The sequence below is a fragment of the Acanthochromis polyacanthus genome, chromosome 9, assembly GCF_021347895.1.
Source record: "Acanthochromis polyacanthus isolate Apoly-LR-REF ecotype Palm Island chromosome 9, KAUST_Apoly_ChrSc, whole genome shotgun sequence".
Classification (NCBI taxonomy): domain Eukaryota; kingdom Metazoa; phylum Chordata; class Actinopteri; family Pomacentridae; genus Acanthochromis; species Acanthochromis polyacanthus.
This window is the reverse complement of record NC_067121.1, coordinates 11,150,099-11,166,487: the sequence shown is the minus strand read 5'-3', so window position 1 is coordinate 11,166,487 and position 16,389 is coordinate 11,150,099. Positions and strand designations below refer to the sequence as shown.

General features: G+C 40.1%; 1 protein-coding gene across 1 annotated transcript in view; it reads right to left on the bottom strand.

Annotated features, from left to right (window-relative positions):
- Window positions 1–16,389, bottom strand: part of atp1a2a (ATPase Na+/K+ transporting subunit alpha 2a) — a 58,802-nt gene that overhangs the window by 29,173 nt on the left and 13,240 nt on the right. Inside the window, 4 exon segments of the mRNA XM_051953311.1 lie at window positions 7,207–7,316; window positions 9,423–9,621; window positions 12,160–12,428; window positions 16,118–16,235. Coding sequence (XP_051809271.1) covers window positions 7,207–7,316; window positions 9,423–9,621; window positions 12,160–12,428; window positions 16,118–16,235 — 696 coding nt within the window.

The window sequence follows — 16,389 nt, the reverse complement described above, 5'->3', positions numbered from 1 at the left end:
GACTTTCTTCACTTCCATTATGGGTCTCATTAATGCGGCGGAGCGTCATCTGCATCGCCAAATACTTTGCAGCAACATTGTTTTGAAAGTCATGCAACAGCTTGATGTAAAAGTAATAAAAGTGAAAAACTTGGATAACAAATAATCTGATTAAAATAGCTCTTCTGGAAGCTGGAGGTGTTTGCAGTTTTCTAAAGGGCAGTTTTTAAAGATCAGGAGTTCACAGGATACTGGGAGTAAATATTGTTGGAAGGATTTGCTTACTGGAAATAATCAATAACAAAAGGGTCATTAATTTTCACTAAATGAAAGCCTGAAGGAAATAAAACTTCCTGATTTGTTATTCTAATAGTGGTGAGCAGAAATCAAATGGATGATTTTCGAGACAGAAAAGGTAAAAACTGCTGACTGAGTTTAAAGGGTCTCAGAGAAACATTAAGAAAATCTTTGTTAGTAATTAAGCTGGTGACGGCTGAGTGAATCCCAGTCAGCATCCTGTTGTTTGAGTTCTCACTCTGCAGGTGGGCAGCAGCGAACATCTTGGGCATCGGCCAGAACAATGGTGTGAGATAAACAAGACTGAACCAAACTGACCTGCATCATGGTGACAGACGAGGGAACTAAAATTACACAGTTGTAGTAGTTTGACTGGAAATTAAACCGAGACTATATTTATGTATGGCACTGGAGAACAAGGCACAGAAATAATTCTGGTTATGCAAGATGATGGTTTAACTGATGTAAGGTTTCTTCCCTGATTTGACTATTTAGGAATCCAATGTGCTGAAAATGTTGGTTCTAGTTTTTGGCCACATTTCCGCTCTCAGGCAGTTAGCACAGGGGATCGGCGGTTAGCACTGTCACCATGCAGCTAGAAGATCCCCGGTTCGATTACCCACCTTCCTGGAATCTTTCTGCAAGTAGTTTGTATGTTCTTCCTGTGCATGTGTGGGTTTTCTCCGGATACCCTGGCTTCCTCCCAGAGTCCAAAAACAGGCTGAGGTTAATTGGTGATTCTAAATTGTCTGTAGGTGTGAATGTGATTGTCTGTATATGTAGTCCTGTGACAGACTGGTGACCTGTCCAGGGTGTCCTCTGCCTTCACCCTAGGTTAGCTGGGATAGACTCCAGTGACCCTAATCAAGATTAAGTGGTGTACATATAATGGATGGATAAACTATATTTGACTCAGTGCTGGAATGCTGGTTATGCAAGATGATTGTCTGGCTGATGTCATGTTTCTTCCCCGATTTGTCTACTCAATTCAATTCAATTTCATTTATATAGCGCCAATTACAGTCAGATTGCCTCAAGACACTTTACAGAACCCATATGCCTGACCCCCAGTGCAAGCCCAACGGCGAAAACACCTTTTCAACAGGGAAAAAACCTTGAGCAGAACCCAGCTCTTTAAGTGGGGGGACCCATCTGCCTGCTGGCTGGGCAGGTTGGGAGGGACAGAAGAGGTAGAGAGGTAGAGAGGTAGTGTCTCTTCAGGAATCCAGCATACTTCCAATGTTGGTCCTAGTTTTTGGTCACATTTCCGCTTTGCCAAATAGGATTTTTTGGTCTTCTTATTCTAAAATGGACTTTCTTATGGCACCTATCCAGGTTGTTTTCTCCTGACTAAATCCTTATGTTGCTCTAAGATGTACACTAGTGATCAAAAGTTTGGGGTCACTTAGAAATGCTTTTATTTTTTAAAGAAAAGCAATAATTTTTCAACAAAGATAACACTGAATGAATCAGAAATACAATCTAGACATCCTTAATGTGATAAATGACTATTCTAGCTGGAAACAGCTGATTTTTAATGGAATATCTACATAGGGGTACAGAGGAACATTTCTAGCAACCATCACTCCTGTGTTCTAATGCTACATTGTGTTAGCTAATGGTGTTGAAAGGCTCATTGATGATTAGAAAACCCTTGAGCAATTCTGTTAGCACATGGATAAAAGTGTGAGTTTTCATGGAAAACATGAAATTGTCTGAGTGACCCCAAACTTTTGAACAATGGTGTACGTCACCTTTGGATAAATGCTAAATGAAATGGTAGAAATCATAGAATTTGTTTGAGAACCAGTGTTCTGGGCCAGTCATTATTGAATTCTAAGCTAATGTTTCATTCTGTTGGCTCTGTAGCGAAGCTTAGGAGAGGTACTGAAGTACATCATGAATGTTATATACTTGAGATATTCCTGAAAAAATTCATCACCAAGTCATGTTTTATAGAAATACACCCACAGATGATCAAGAAAGCCAAGGGAGGTCTCATTATTTAAGTTATGTTACAATCCGCTGGCATTAAGGAACTGATTACCTCCGCCAAGGAGATTATGTGACACCCGGCATTTGTGTGTCAGTCTGTTAGCAAGATAACTCAAAAACGCCTGGGCAGATTCAGATGAAATTTTGAGGGGATGTAGACTATGGTAAGAGGAAGAGCTGATTTAATTTTGGTGGCAATCCGGAAAGGATCCTGGATTCTGGTTTTTTAGTATGTTTTTTTAGTATGTGTTGTATTCCCAATGCGTACTAGTATTTTGTCCCTTATCACTCACCAGAGTTCAAGTGGGAGTAGCAATGCATGCTGGGATGTGTTGTTCACCTCCGTTATAATGAAGGTCAATGTGAGCAGCAGAGCAGCAAATAAAGCTCCGATAGAATCTTCAATAAGTCGTCTTATTTCATGCAAACCACAACATTACATAGTGTCAGAGACTCATCGGACCGTACGCTTCTAAAGAAAAGAGTTAATGATGGATCCATCGGGAGTGCCTACACTAGGGTGACCATATTCTGTTTCTCTGAAAAGAGGACACACTTCCAGCTCGCTCTGGAAGTGTTATTTCTTGAAAATAACCTCCCAATTATCAATTATGTAAAAATAGAAATAATGCCTCAAAATATGAAACAAAAAGAAAAAGAGAGGTAGCCTATTCTTCAAAATAATGTGTCAAATGGCAAATGAAAAAAATATATAAATAATGCCTCAAGTCAACAGTCCTTTTTTTCCTTCTTTTTCCTTTTCTTATTAGCCACAGAGACATAAGTCCCAGCTTTGCAGACTGTACATTCTGCCTCCCATTTGACACGACCCGGACGAAAACAGGGGTACTTTCTTCGCATTTCATCAGTGAAATGACATTTGCGTTTCGGCATTTTCTTTCGGTTCGAGTGTTCTCTGGCAGTGTGCCTACCTGCCTGTCAGCCTGCGAGGAGTGAGTGAGTGTGGAGCGCCTCTGTACTGCTTTGTGAATGATTAATACACGTTCTGGGGTTCCGCTCAAACTCCGCCTCTCAGAGCGTGTTTCCAAAGGAACCATTCAACGTGAATGATAAATACACTGGTCTGTGACGCGCTCAAGCTAGGCAAGATCAAAAACCCGGACATTTGAAGGACTTTATGAACGCCGGCCGGACAGGCTGGACAGCCTCTCAAAAGAGGACATGTCCGGGCAAAAGAGGACGTATGGTCACCCTAGCCTACACCGCAGATGGATTGGGATTCGGCAAACCTTCCCGACGCATGGCGGAGATTCATGCAGCACGTAAAGCTCATGTTTTCTGGACCGCTAAAAGGAAAGGAGGAAGTGACCCAATGCAGCTACTTGCTTTTGTGGGTAGAAGAAAGAGGCCGCAATATTTTTAACACTTGGACATTGACCGCAGATGAAGCTAATAAGCTAGACACTTATTACGGACGCTTTGAAGAGTACCTCATGCCTAAAACTAACACGATTTTTGCAAGGTACAAGTTCAATGAGAGACTGCAAGGTGAAGGGGAGTCTTTTGAGCATTTCGTTACTGACCTAAAGCTACTTGTGAAGCAATGTGGCTATGCTAATAGTGATGACATGGTGCGTGATAGGATCGTATTTGCCACTAACTCACCTCATGTGAGAGAGAAGCTGTTAAATCAAGGCTCAGACCTTCAATTCCAGCTCATGATCCTTTACTGCATGGGTTTCCTGTTTTCCTCTCTATCCTTGGCAGAGGTCTACACTCTCTGAGTGCTTTTCTAGTTATTACATGTTAATTACTTCACATTCTTCAACATTCTCCCTATAAGACACATAAAAATGGCCTGATATCATCAAACATTGTATAAATTTCATATGTTGGCAATGAAATGACAAAGCATCTCTTCACAGTGGAAGTCTATGAGAACGAAACGGCATTAGATTACCTGTGAAAAGCTTAAAATGTGCACAAATGGCACGTTAAAAGTGGCAAGGTACTTGAATACACCATCCCATGACATCAGGTTGGTTCCTTAGATTCTATTTTGTTTCTCAGTGCATGTAAATGTGGCCAATGATTATGTGTAGACTGCCTGCTTAAGTAAACATCCACACACTAACTCACCTGAAGACACAGATGGTATTAAGTCCAATTTTACAAGGTTCCAAATATTATCATCCTGTTCGGCTGCACATTGCTTGATGTTTGTTTTTGTGATTTTTTTGGCCGTTTATCTGCTCTGACTCGTGTGTCAAATTTGCCTGTGTGGTACTTGAATCACTTTGCAGGAAAAATTCCCTTTTGATAACCTATAAAATCCATCTTCATAAAAATTCCACCATGATAACCGCAATCCAACCCGCCCTTGGGCCAATTTATTAAAATCGACGGAGAGCTGACTGACCCGACGCCTCATACACCAGCAGGAGCCCGAACCGAGACAAGAATTTACTCTTTGCTTCTGTTTACTCATTCATGAACAGCCGCAAAACAAGGACGCACGCTCCGCAAGATTTGTCCTTGTTTGTGCCTTTTCATGAATTAATAAATAGATCAAGGAAATTCCATTTCTGTGTTTCATTTTTTTTTCCCAGGGTGCAGACGGGGACTCGGCATTGTAAAGCTACTGGAGCCTTGACTGCTGTGTTTGAGTGCTGTCAGGAGATGCTGCTGGTATTTAATGCTGGGAGGAAGCCGGGGCACCTGGAGGGGCAGTGGAGGAAGCTACCAGGGCCGGGGCTGCTCCCGTAGGAGTCAAGGAGCTGTAAATCCCTGTCACCCAGAGCCACGCTGAGCATTTCTTCAGGTCAATGTAGCACAGCCTGGAGGATCCCAGTTGGTAGAACGCCTGGATACTATTGACTCAAAAACCAGCAGTGTGTGTGTGTTTGTGCATCTGTGTGGGGGAGTTATTTCCAGGGGTGCATTGGATTATCCTCAGTGTGTGTGTGCATGTGTATGCGTGTGCGTGTGCGTGTGCATGTGTATGTGTGTGCGTGTGCGCGTGTGCGTGTGTGTGTGTGTGCTCTGCCTCCTGTCAGTCTGGTTCTGACAAATTATTTCTATGTTATGGTTGTTTTTTGAGGTTGAACCGAGCATAGAAGAGAATAGAAACAACAATTGCTCATGTTCACTCTAAGAAAAGTGTTTTTAACCGTAACAGTTTACTGGTGTTTTGCAGATTTTACAGACTGCTTTTTTTTTTTACTGTACTTAAATTTCTTTCGAAATGGTATGTGAAAGACTGAAAAGTTGAAAAGAGTTAGTTCCAGTATTTCAATTTTTTTTACGTTTTAATTAAATATATCAAAGATTAAAAAATGGTAAATGTATATTTTTAAGTGTTATGTGACAGATTTTCTCCATTTAATTAAATTATAGAAAATAGCCAGTTAAATGGTAATTTTACTTTCTTTCTTTTTACAACATTCAACAATGAAATTACACAATTTTCTTTTTGCACTTAAATAATCAAAAAATATTGTTTTACAGATGTTTTTTTACAGAGGCTAAATGAAGTATATTAAAGATTGAAAAATAGTAAATATATTTTTTAAGTGTCATTTGACAGATTTTTCCATTTTTGTATTTCTTTTAATCACAGAAACAGTATTAATATACTAGCAAATTGTCTAAAATTAGGTCAGAACTGTAAATAATATCCACATCAAAAATTGTAATTTTTACAAAGGGTTATTTGGCCCTCAATCACCTTTTATCACTGTATGTAAATCACCCAATATATACATATATATGCATATATTTTGAAATAATCTTCATATCAGTAAAGACAGTTAACAAACCTGGAATCCTTGAATATCAAAAATCCAAATTTGTACTCATAGCAATTTGTTCTTTTGCAATAAACTGCCGCTGTTTTACTCCAGTTAAATCATCTAAAAATAACATAATTTTACAGGCATTTTCACAATTTTAAAGTTTTTAAATATTGCAGCATTTTTAAAAAGCTTTTTTAACAAACTTTTTTTGGCACTCGTTTTTTTTTTCACAGTGTACTGTGCCTGTGTATAATTTCTTAAACTTCAGCGCCAATCAGTGTTATGCTTTATGCTGCATCTCTATGTAAATACATTCCAGAGGAAACCAGCTGCAAGATTATAATACTGATTAGACGATGCAAGAAGTGACAATAAACCACCAATGGAGGCCATTCTTCTGCCCAACGAGTCATTTTGGTGTTTTAAATCCATTATGTTATTTTACTTGAGTAAGAATTTGAATGTGGGTCTTTAACTTGAAGCATTTTTACATTGAACTGCTGCTAGTTTTACTTAAGTACAGGATCTAAATACTTTTTCCACCATCAAATTAGTTCCACTTTGACAAGGTGGGATATTAAAATACTTAACATCATCAGTACAATGGGTACTTTTTCTTCTCTTGTGAGACATGTTGCTAATAAGTCTGTGCTTTTTGTACTTTTCTATACTTAAAGGATAAATCTGACATTATTTTAAGCTTTTAATACAGTTAACAAATCCCCAATGAAGTGCAAAGACGTGGCTCTTTTGCACTTCGATTGGTTATGGGCAGTAGTGAGTTCCCTGCCAAAGAGGAATTAGCTCTATAAAGCTGTGGACACAAAGACAATACTTGAAGGATGAATATATTGATGACTTTGTCTTGTACTTTTGGTTGTAATTGCATATTTTTCATTTCTTTTTTACTACTGTTGTTACCAGTAAGTGAAGGATCTGAATACTTCCAGTGTGCTGATGGTGTTAACTTCGTCCTGCTGTGAGCCATGTAGGAAAAAAAAACACATCTTATGAAGAATGTGCATGAATTATGTGATCTGAGTCTGCAGAAGGCTGCTCATAATGGCTGTGGATTAAACCCGGCGTGTTCCAGTTTACCTCAGCGTTTTACAAAGGTGAGATGATTCCTGAGACTGAAGGTTTTGCTTTTGTGGTGTGAGCAAGCGTTGGAGGTTCGTACCATCAGGATGGGGAAGCTCTCCTGTCCAGCTTTGAAATCAGCTCTGTTGCACAGGCCAGCCACGCGAGACAGGGCACTCCAAGTACCAGAGCTCTTGTCAAAACCCGAACCTGCGAGAATAGCAAAGGAAGCTGTGTTAGACTTTTCTTTTCTTTTTTTTTTCTTTTTTTTAAGTGGGGCTCATGCAGTATTTATGCTACAGACTTAACTCTCAGTTCACAGAATAGCACTGGATGTTGTAGCTAAATAACAGAATAGGGGTCAGCTAAGTCGTGCAATCACTTTCTCCCTCGCAAAAATAAGAGATTTTTCAATTCCCCAGTCAGGGAAAATGTCATTCATTTTTAACTTGAATGTCTCAAAAATAATGTTTGGAAATTACTTGTATCAGAATTTCGTCCCCTCCCACCCAATCGAACTGAAAATGACCTTCACTGTGCTGCCAGCGCCTCCATTCATTTTTCATATTTGCCTGTTTCTCCAGAGTGGTCACTGTCATTGTTATTGTGAAAACAGAATAGCTTGCCCCTGTATGTGCACTGTGGCAAACTGTGGCTCGAGTTGTTGAGCTCCACAAAGCGAGGTTGCAAAAGGCTCCATAAAACCTGCCGCAGCTGCAAAAATACTCCGATTGAATACAGCATTTTTCTCCAGCCTTTGTCAGCACCACCGGCTACTCATTGTATGATTGCACCATTGTCAATGCTCATTGGTATGCAAGGAAGACTTGTTGTTAAATTACAAATCATATCTTGTAAATGCTAGCAATTTACGTGTCAACTAGACAAAATTAGACCAAAAACTGTAAAAAAAAATATATATCCACATTAAAAATCTGTATTTTTACAGTATTTAAATCAGAAAATATATCTAAGTTAAGGATTGGATTAAAAAATGGTAAATATATTTTATAATTTTTATTTTACAGATTTTACTTATTTTTATTAAATCGCAGATAATAACTAGTTGAATCATAGCATAAAAATAATAATTTAGATGTTAACTATATAAAATTTGGCCAAAAACTGTATCAAACATCCACATCAAAAATGTATAAATTGCTGCTTGTTCTTTTTCAACATGTGGCTGTAAAATTGCATTGTATTTAAATCAGCTAAAAACTAAGTAGAATAAGGATTGGAAAATGGTTAATATTTTATTTAACTATTTTTAACAGATTTTGTCCATTTTATTAAATTACCAAATCGTAAAATCACAGAATAAAAGTAGTAATTTACATGTTCACCATATCAAATTAGACCAAAAACTAAAGAATATCTTCGTTTATTAACCATCACCTCTCTGTTTTTAAGAAGTAATTGTTTTTTGTTTTACAATGAAAACTGACAGTTAAATTGACACTATTTTTTTTTACTGTATCTAAATATCTAAATGAGCAAAAAATATATAATTATATCACAGATATTTGCTATTATTTGACAGAAAAAAACTTTACACTAAGGACTGTAAATGGTAAACCATTTTTAAAAAAAAATTCTGTATTTGGTGAAATTACAGATAATAATAAATACAATCACAGAAAAAAAATGCAATTTACATGTTAACCATACAAAATTAGGCTCAAACTGTATATTTTATCCACATCAAAAATATAGTTTTTTAAAACTGTAACTGCATCTCTACTTGAATACATTTCAGAAGAAAATATTGTGCTTTTCACTTCCAATTAATTCTTTTACAACTAAACCTAAACCTGCAGCAACTGCAAAAATACTCAGATTGAATAAAATGTTTTTCTTCGGTACTTGTGTGACCTTTTGTCAGCACCACTGGCTATTCACTGTATGATTGCACAATTGTCTGACTCAATACTGATTGCTATTCATGCATTTCTTTTTTCTGCCAAACCTTTAGGTTATTGCTAAAAGCCGCTTTGAAATTTGGCTTGATTTCCCTGTGTTTGGTAGGAGACAGGAATCCAATTGGTTCCACGGCAGCTGTCTTTGCCGAGGAACTCTGGGAAAAAGACACATTTGCTACTGAGGGTTTTTGCCGCCCACCATATACCACCACTCAATTAATCCAGGCAGCAGAGTGAGGAGCCACGTCGGTTTGGCGGCGTGAACATTGGACAGATGAATTCCAGCAGGTGGTCACACTTCCCCCTCTGCATTCCCACACACTCTGTTTCCCCTTTCTAACTCTGCGCTCTCCCTCCACCTTCCCTCCTCCCTTTCTTTTCATCTCTGTCTTACCAGACTGGTCCTCGGTGGTGTCCGCCTCGTGGATCTGGTTGTCGAACCACATGTGGGCCACCGTCATGCGGTTCTGGGTCAGCGTGCCCGTCTTGTCGGAGCAGATGGTGGAGGTGGAGCCGAGAGTCTCTACAGCCTCCAGGTTCTTCACCAGGCAGTTCTTCTTGGCCATTCGCTTGGCAGTGAGAGTCAGACACACCTGGGAGAACGGCAGGAGGTGAGGGGAGGAAGATGGAGGACGAGGACGAGGACGAGGATGAGGAGAGGCGAGGACGGATGATTGTTAGTCGGCAACAGGATCGAGCATGTGTACGCAGTGGTGCGTTCAAGTGTTTGTGCATGTGAAGCCATGCGTGGGCCAGGTGCTTCGTGAATGTGTGTGTGAATCCATGTGTGTGTGTGTTTGCTTGGCTGGTTAACAGCAGGTGAAAAGGGACATAAAAATACAAAGAAGAGACATTTTCCATATGCTGCACGAGACACGTCAGCACACATTAATTCAAGCTGATCACAAACACGTCACACTTCCACAAACACTTCCACACACAACTCATGGTGTATTTAAAGCGAAAGAAACCAGCCACTGGAAGTTAATTTATTTTCTGTGACCAGTGAAATGTCGACTGATGGCATTTCAAATGCCAGCTGGCATCCACCTCGGCTCAGACTCCCGTTTATTGTTGCAGAAAACTCCAGCGTTTGAACGACTTCAACATTTGGTAATAAATCACTTTGCTGTGTTCTGGAGCATCATTAGAGCTACACCCAACATTCACTGAGGGTAAATTAGGTGTTAGGAAAAGCACAGGTGTAACTAATAACATTGATGGTGGCTCAGTTCCATGTAGATGTGCCAGTAAACCATGACAGAGAGCCAGCAGGCACACTATCAGGGCTCTGCAACTGGCACGCTACGAGCTGCACTAATCAATATTTTTATGTCAACAATGGATCAAAGGGCCACATGTAACGTGAAAGCAGGCGCTCCAGACTGAAAGCCTGCAGAGAATTCACACACAATTCTGTCATTCTACTATTTTCTACAGAGCTTTTGAGCCTCTTTTAGTTAATTATTTTCGGCTTTCAGGTCTGCAAACTGTGGCGTTATTCACCATCTATCCATTCATTTGATGTTGTGGTGGGATGTTTGCAAGCAGGGAGATGAGTACTCTGATTAAACTGGAACACTTGCCGCAAAGAAATAGCAGGGAGGCCGTACCGCATGATCGAAATTCTCTACGAAACTATGGTAGGTTGGGAAGTTGTTGCCATTGCCCTCCATTTCTACTGTGGGGTATCTTCCCAGTCGAACGTACCTGGAAAACCTCCATCAACCTCCTAATCTACCTCAACTGGCTTCTATCGAAATGAAGGATCAGCGATTTTACTCCGAGCTACTCTGGATGTTCTACCTCTGAAGCTGAGCCAAGTCAGCCTACAGAGGAAACTCATTTCAGCTGCTTGCATCCGCAACCGCATTGTTTTGGTCACTACCCAGAGCTCGGGACCATATGTGAGGGGTGGAACATAAACCGACTGCATTCGAGAGCTCTTTACCATAATGGTTTGGTACAACGCCTGCATTACTGCTGATGCGAAACCGATATGTCCCGAGATTTCCCGTCAACAACATCCCAAGACACTTAATCTTCTTTGCTGGTTTCCATCAAGAAACCATGGCCTTGGACTTAGAGCTAATGCCTGACCAGCAAATAGCTAACATACAAAGTTAGTAACTAGCTGGTGAAAAAAGTAATTTACTAAAAATGGATGAGCTGCATTTTTGGAATAATTTGACAAAAACCCTGCTCTATGCTTTCATCACATTGTAAGGAAATTTGAATTCTGCCCCTCATTTTGGCTCAATTTTCAGGCTTTAGAACATCTACCCAGTGATAGGAGATTTTAGCCAATCATTGTATTTTCAGTAGGTGAGATAATATACATGGCAATAAAGTCCAGAGAGACAAAAGGATTTAGTGCTACAAAGAGTCAAAAGGAGGAATCTCACTTGGAAGAGTGGTGTTCAGATCCTGTGCTAAACCACAAATGCATTAAGACTTTAAGCTCAACTATCTAATGCTTGTCTAGTGCAAAGGGCATATAACCACCAAAGAGTCCAATAATTGTTTCTCAGGCATCAGTGAAGGCAAAAATCTGAGCTAAAAGAAGGCCAGATACTGCCCTCCATATGTCACATGATGTTTTCTCACCCTGTTAAAGTGCCTACAAATGGCAAAAACAACCAATGAAATCAGGTACCTCAGGACTGCAAGCATTAATACTCATGTTAATCACATTGCTCGCAACCAAAATCTACTCATCTACCAAATTTACAAAAAACAAATCAAACCAAACACTCCACTCAACAATCCTATCTATGGTTATGTGACTGATTACAATGACTCTTTGTGTTTATTTTGAGAAATCTACTTTAAATGATGCAAACAGTGCGAATGAATTAAAACTATTATTTTAAACATTCTTTATGTATGTTTGTCTGCAACAGCCAGTTTAGGACTTCGCCCCATGCTCCTGTTCACCTCCTTTTTCCAGAAAAATATCATGACCTGTCTTTGCTACACGGGGATGCAGTTTATTGTAACCCGAAGTGCACATTGTCATGTTGCAGCACAAACAGGATCAGGCCTGTGCAGAGATATGAAAGCGACAGACGCCCGCCCACACACACACACACACACACACACACACACACACACACACACACACTACTCACAGTGACAGTAGCCAGCAGCCCCTCAGGCACGTTGGCCACGATGATGCCAATGAGGAATATGACGGCCTCCAGCCAGGTGTAGCCCAGAATGAGAGACAGGATGAAGAAGCTCACGCCGAGGAAAACAGCCACACCGGTGATGATATGGATGAAATGCTCAATCTCGATATTGATGGGCGTGCGGCGGACCTCCAGCTCAGATGCCAGAGTGGCAATGCGACCCATCACAGTTCGATCACCGGTGGCGATCACGACGCCGTGAGCGGTACCTGGAGGGAGGAGAGACTTAGAGCACAGAATTCTATCCTCCAAAATCTAAAACCCTCTAATTTCCAAGTATTTTTTTCCTCTCATCACATTTTTAGTATTTCTTTCCCACTACAAATAAAGTCCTGCACCTCTGTGGAAACAGAACAACCATGGACTGAAGTGGAGGAAACTCAACAATATATTTTGCAGTATGACACAGTTATAATGTCATAAATCTAAAGAAAAAGGGTTTATTTTGCAAAAATTGAGAAAACTTGGACTCAACATGTGCAGACAGCTGTCAAAAATGTGTGGCTCTAAATACTATAAACATTTTATGCACATTTTACTTATTTTACCCATTGCACCCACAGAGCAGAGAGGAGACAAGTGTAGAAACAAATTAAAAATGTACACTACATTACTGTTCAAAAGTTTGGGGTCACCCACACAATTTTATGTTTTCCATGAAAACTCACACTTTTATTCATGTGCTAACATAACTGCACAAGGGTTTTCTAATCATCAGTTAGCCTTTCAACACCATTAGCTAACACAATGTAGCAGTAGAACACAGGAGTGATGGTTACTGGAAATGTTCCTCTGTACCCCTATGGAGATATTCCATTAAAAATCAGCTGTTTAAAGCTAAAACAGTCATTTAACACATGAACAATGTCTAGACTAGCCTAGCCGCGCTAGACAACCCACGGCAACGAATTTAATTCTCTGCCAGGGAGGGTCTAGTTACCCTCCATAAGGCTCGAGGCTGGATTCTCCTAAAACTGGCCGGACCAATCACCATGAAGTGCAGAGTCAGAAGGCGGGTGTAACTAAGTGACGACAGAGGCGTGACGATTCTGACAGAAACAACCAGCGCACAATAAACAGTTATCTTTCGACTCGGCTTTGGCCACAGCCCTTAAAGATTTGAAGCTAAAATTCAACTTGAACAATAAACAAAGGACGGCACTGAAGTGTTTCATTGAGAAGAAAGATGTATTTGGACTTATGCCGACGGGATATGGCAAATCCTTAATATACCAGTTGGCTCCGCTGGTTGGGAAGCTAATGGGACTTAGCCACAATCCGCCGGTGCTCTCGGAACTATGTCAGCCTATTTGTTGCGTTGATTGGTTGTATACCTACTCAATTGCTGCAGAGGGATTTGATAGACAACCTTTAAGCCCGCCTCCCTCCCTGTCGAGCTTCCCTAGACCCTTGTGCCGTCAGAAACATGGGTGTAGCATGGCTAGGCTATGTCTAGACTGTATTGCTGGTTAATTTTATGTTATCTTCATTGTAAAAAAAACCTCTCCTTTCAAAAATAAAAACATTTCTAAGCAACCCCAAACTTTTGAATAGTAGCGTACATTTTTAATTTGTTTCTAAACTTGTCTCTGCTCTGTGGGCACATCGCCTGCAGTTCTGCCGAACAGTCCCTAAATTTTTGCCTCGTCATCACTGGTTGTCGCTGAGTCATTGCTGACTTCACAGTCTTATTTTCCACAGAATCAGATTAACGCAAATGATTCATTTTAGCAGATTTTCTTCCAATGGGGCTCAAACTATCCATCTGTGATGTGCCGTTTGGTGGGGAAACATCGTCAAATCAACAGCTCACAACTGAGATATTCAATCAAAATCACTTTAAAAAGAATCCCCAAATTGTGTACTTTGCGCGATTTAACTACAAATCAGCTTCAACAGAAAGACTTTTCGACTGAACTGCAGACTGTGTTAACACATAGTAGATAAGAAAAAAAATATGTGACTAGTTAAATATTTATTGTTCATAGAGTCACTGTTTTTTTTCCATAGTATTGGTAACACCTGTGGGCGCTTGTAAAAATACTGTACATGTTGAACTTTTGCTTCTATTTTTTTTATTATGTATGGCATTATAAATGTGTTTTACTGAGGACATACTTGAGTTCTTTCTACTTCTAGTCATGGTTGTACTGTTTCCATAAAAGTGCAGGACTTTATATTGAAGAAAAAAATGAGCCCACAGTGAGTAAATAAACACTTAGAAACTGCTTGGAGTTCAAAGTGTCAAAGGAGGAATGTTTGGATGATTCATCACTTCAGTAGCTGCACTATATATCAATTTGTCACAGTAGTTAGTGAAAATGGTGTTCGCTTTCTTAAGACAGCTCTTTAAACACCATGTCACGAGATTCTAGATCACAAGGTGTGAGCTACAGCTTTCAGCCGGGCGAGACATATAAAAGGACAAATGGTTGTTAACAGTGCGGAAGACGCTGCAGAACCAGAGTGGTGCATTTTGTAAAGAGGAGGGAGGCTTGATGGGGAGATGATGGCTGGATGCAGAGCAGTGATAGATGGGAGGTGAATTACAGGTGTTGGCCAGTGACTGATGGTTGTGCCGACTGAACAGATGCTGGACTTTGTTATCACAGGCTTCTAGAATAACCACTTAATTAGTAGAAATAAGTTCCACTGGAGGCTGTGGGTTACACAGAACATCTAAGATATTGTTTCTGCTGCTGCTAGCACTATCAACTCAGGTTCATTCACCTCTACTGTGTTCAGGTGAAGACATACCTCAGGAACAGATGGCAGACTAAAAATAGTTTCCAACACATAGTTTTCACTACTGATGATTTTCACAGATTGAAAATAAACCAGAATACACTTGCCAAAAGGATTTACATCACATTTTTCATATTCCCGCAAGTCCCACCTGAAAAAAAGCTAAAATTTAATGAGCACCAGCAACTGTAAGTCCAAAATGCACATCCTTAGGCTCTGTGAAGAAGAGACATTTGGGAAATTTTGAAAATATATTGAGATTGAGTCTATTTATTCTCATCACCCAGTCTGAGTGAGATCTGAAAAACTTCAGACTGAGAATTAAAGACAAAACCAGCCTCACAATGATGACTCAGGTACGCTGATGCTATTGAACCTCCAAACCCTACCAAATTTGATGCAACAAAAATGAAATATAACAGCACTTTAAACATTTTAATCACAGTAGGTGGCCACTTTGTTGAATGTGCCACACACTGGACCAGGTTCAAGGGTTTTTAAGGTGGAAAAGGTTCAAAGACTGGGTCCAACCCAATTATGCACCTCAGTTTTGAGGTCAACTTGAACAAAAATCCCGAAAGTGCGCCAAAAAAAATAGAAATGGGGCAACTGTGGTTTAGTCACATATCACATGGATGGAATGCCCCCATGCAGCGAGTCTCTATAATTATTTCCTACTCTTTTTACTTGCATCTACTGTCTGTCTTCACTCTAACTATCAAATTAAAGCAAAAATATCAAAAATAATTCATCTATTGATCAAGATGTGTTTATAATGAATTTATTTTAATTTTAAGATGAACTGTCAGTAAAATTTTCATGTAGACGTTGATAAAGTGGCAGATTCTTCCATGAAAACCCAATTTAAATGCCTGCTGCATCCCTGTTTGATGACTGACAGTAGCTGATTGGCTGAAAGTCCCAGCGGTTCAGTCTTAAATGGGAACACTCATTATTAATCCTCACACATTCATCATTGAGTAACTGCACACTGTATTGTAGGATGGAGGGACAGAAGGTCTTATGTATTGCGCACTGAAACACCATTCATGGTTGGCTGGCAAAGCAAAGCGACGTTGTTTCTGCAAATGGCTTACAGAGAGACATTTAGAGGCGATAAGAGACAATCTCAGGCCAGATGTGGCCTACTGACCCTCGACACAGTTGGTGGAAAAGAAACAGATGTTGCGAGTCTCCAGAGGATTGTCGTGGGTGAACTCTGGGGAGCGAGTCTGAGGCTCCGATTCTCCAGTCAGAGAGGAGTTGTCCACCTTCGCAGGGGAAAAGAGAGAAACCGAGAGAGGAGAATTTAATCCACTGAGACTGAGAGACAGAACCAGGAGAGAGTGAAGAGGTGAGACCGACAGAGTGGAAAGAAAGAAGCAGTGCAGCAACAAGTAGAGTGATAAAATGCCCATGTCATGC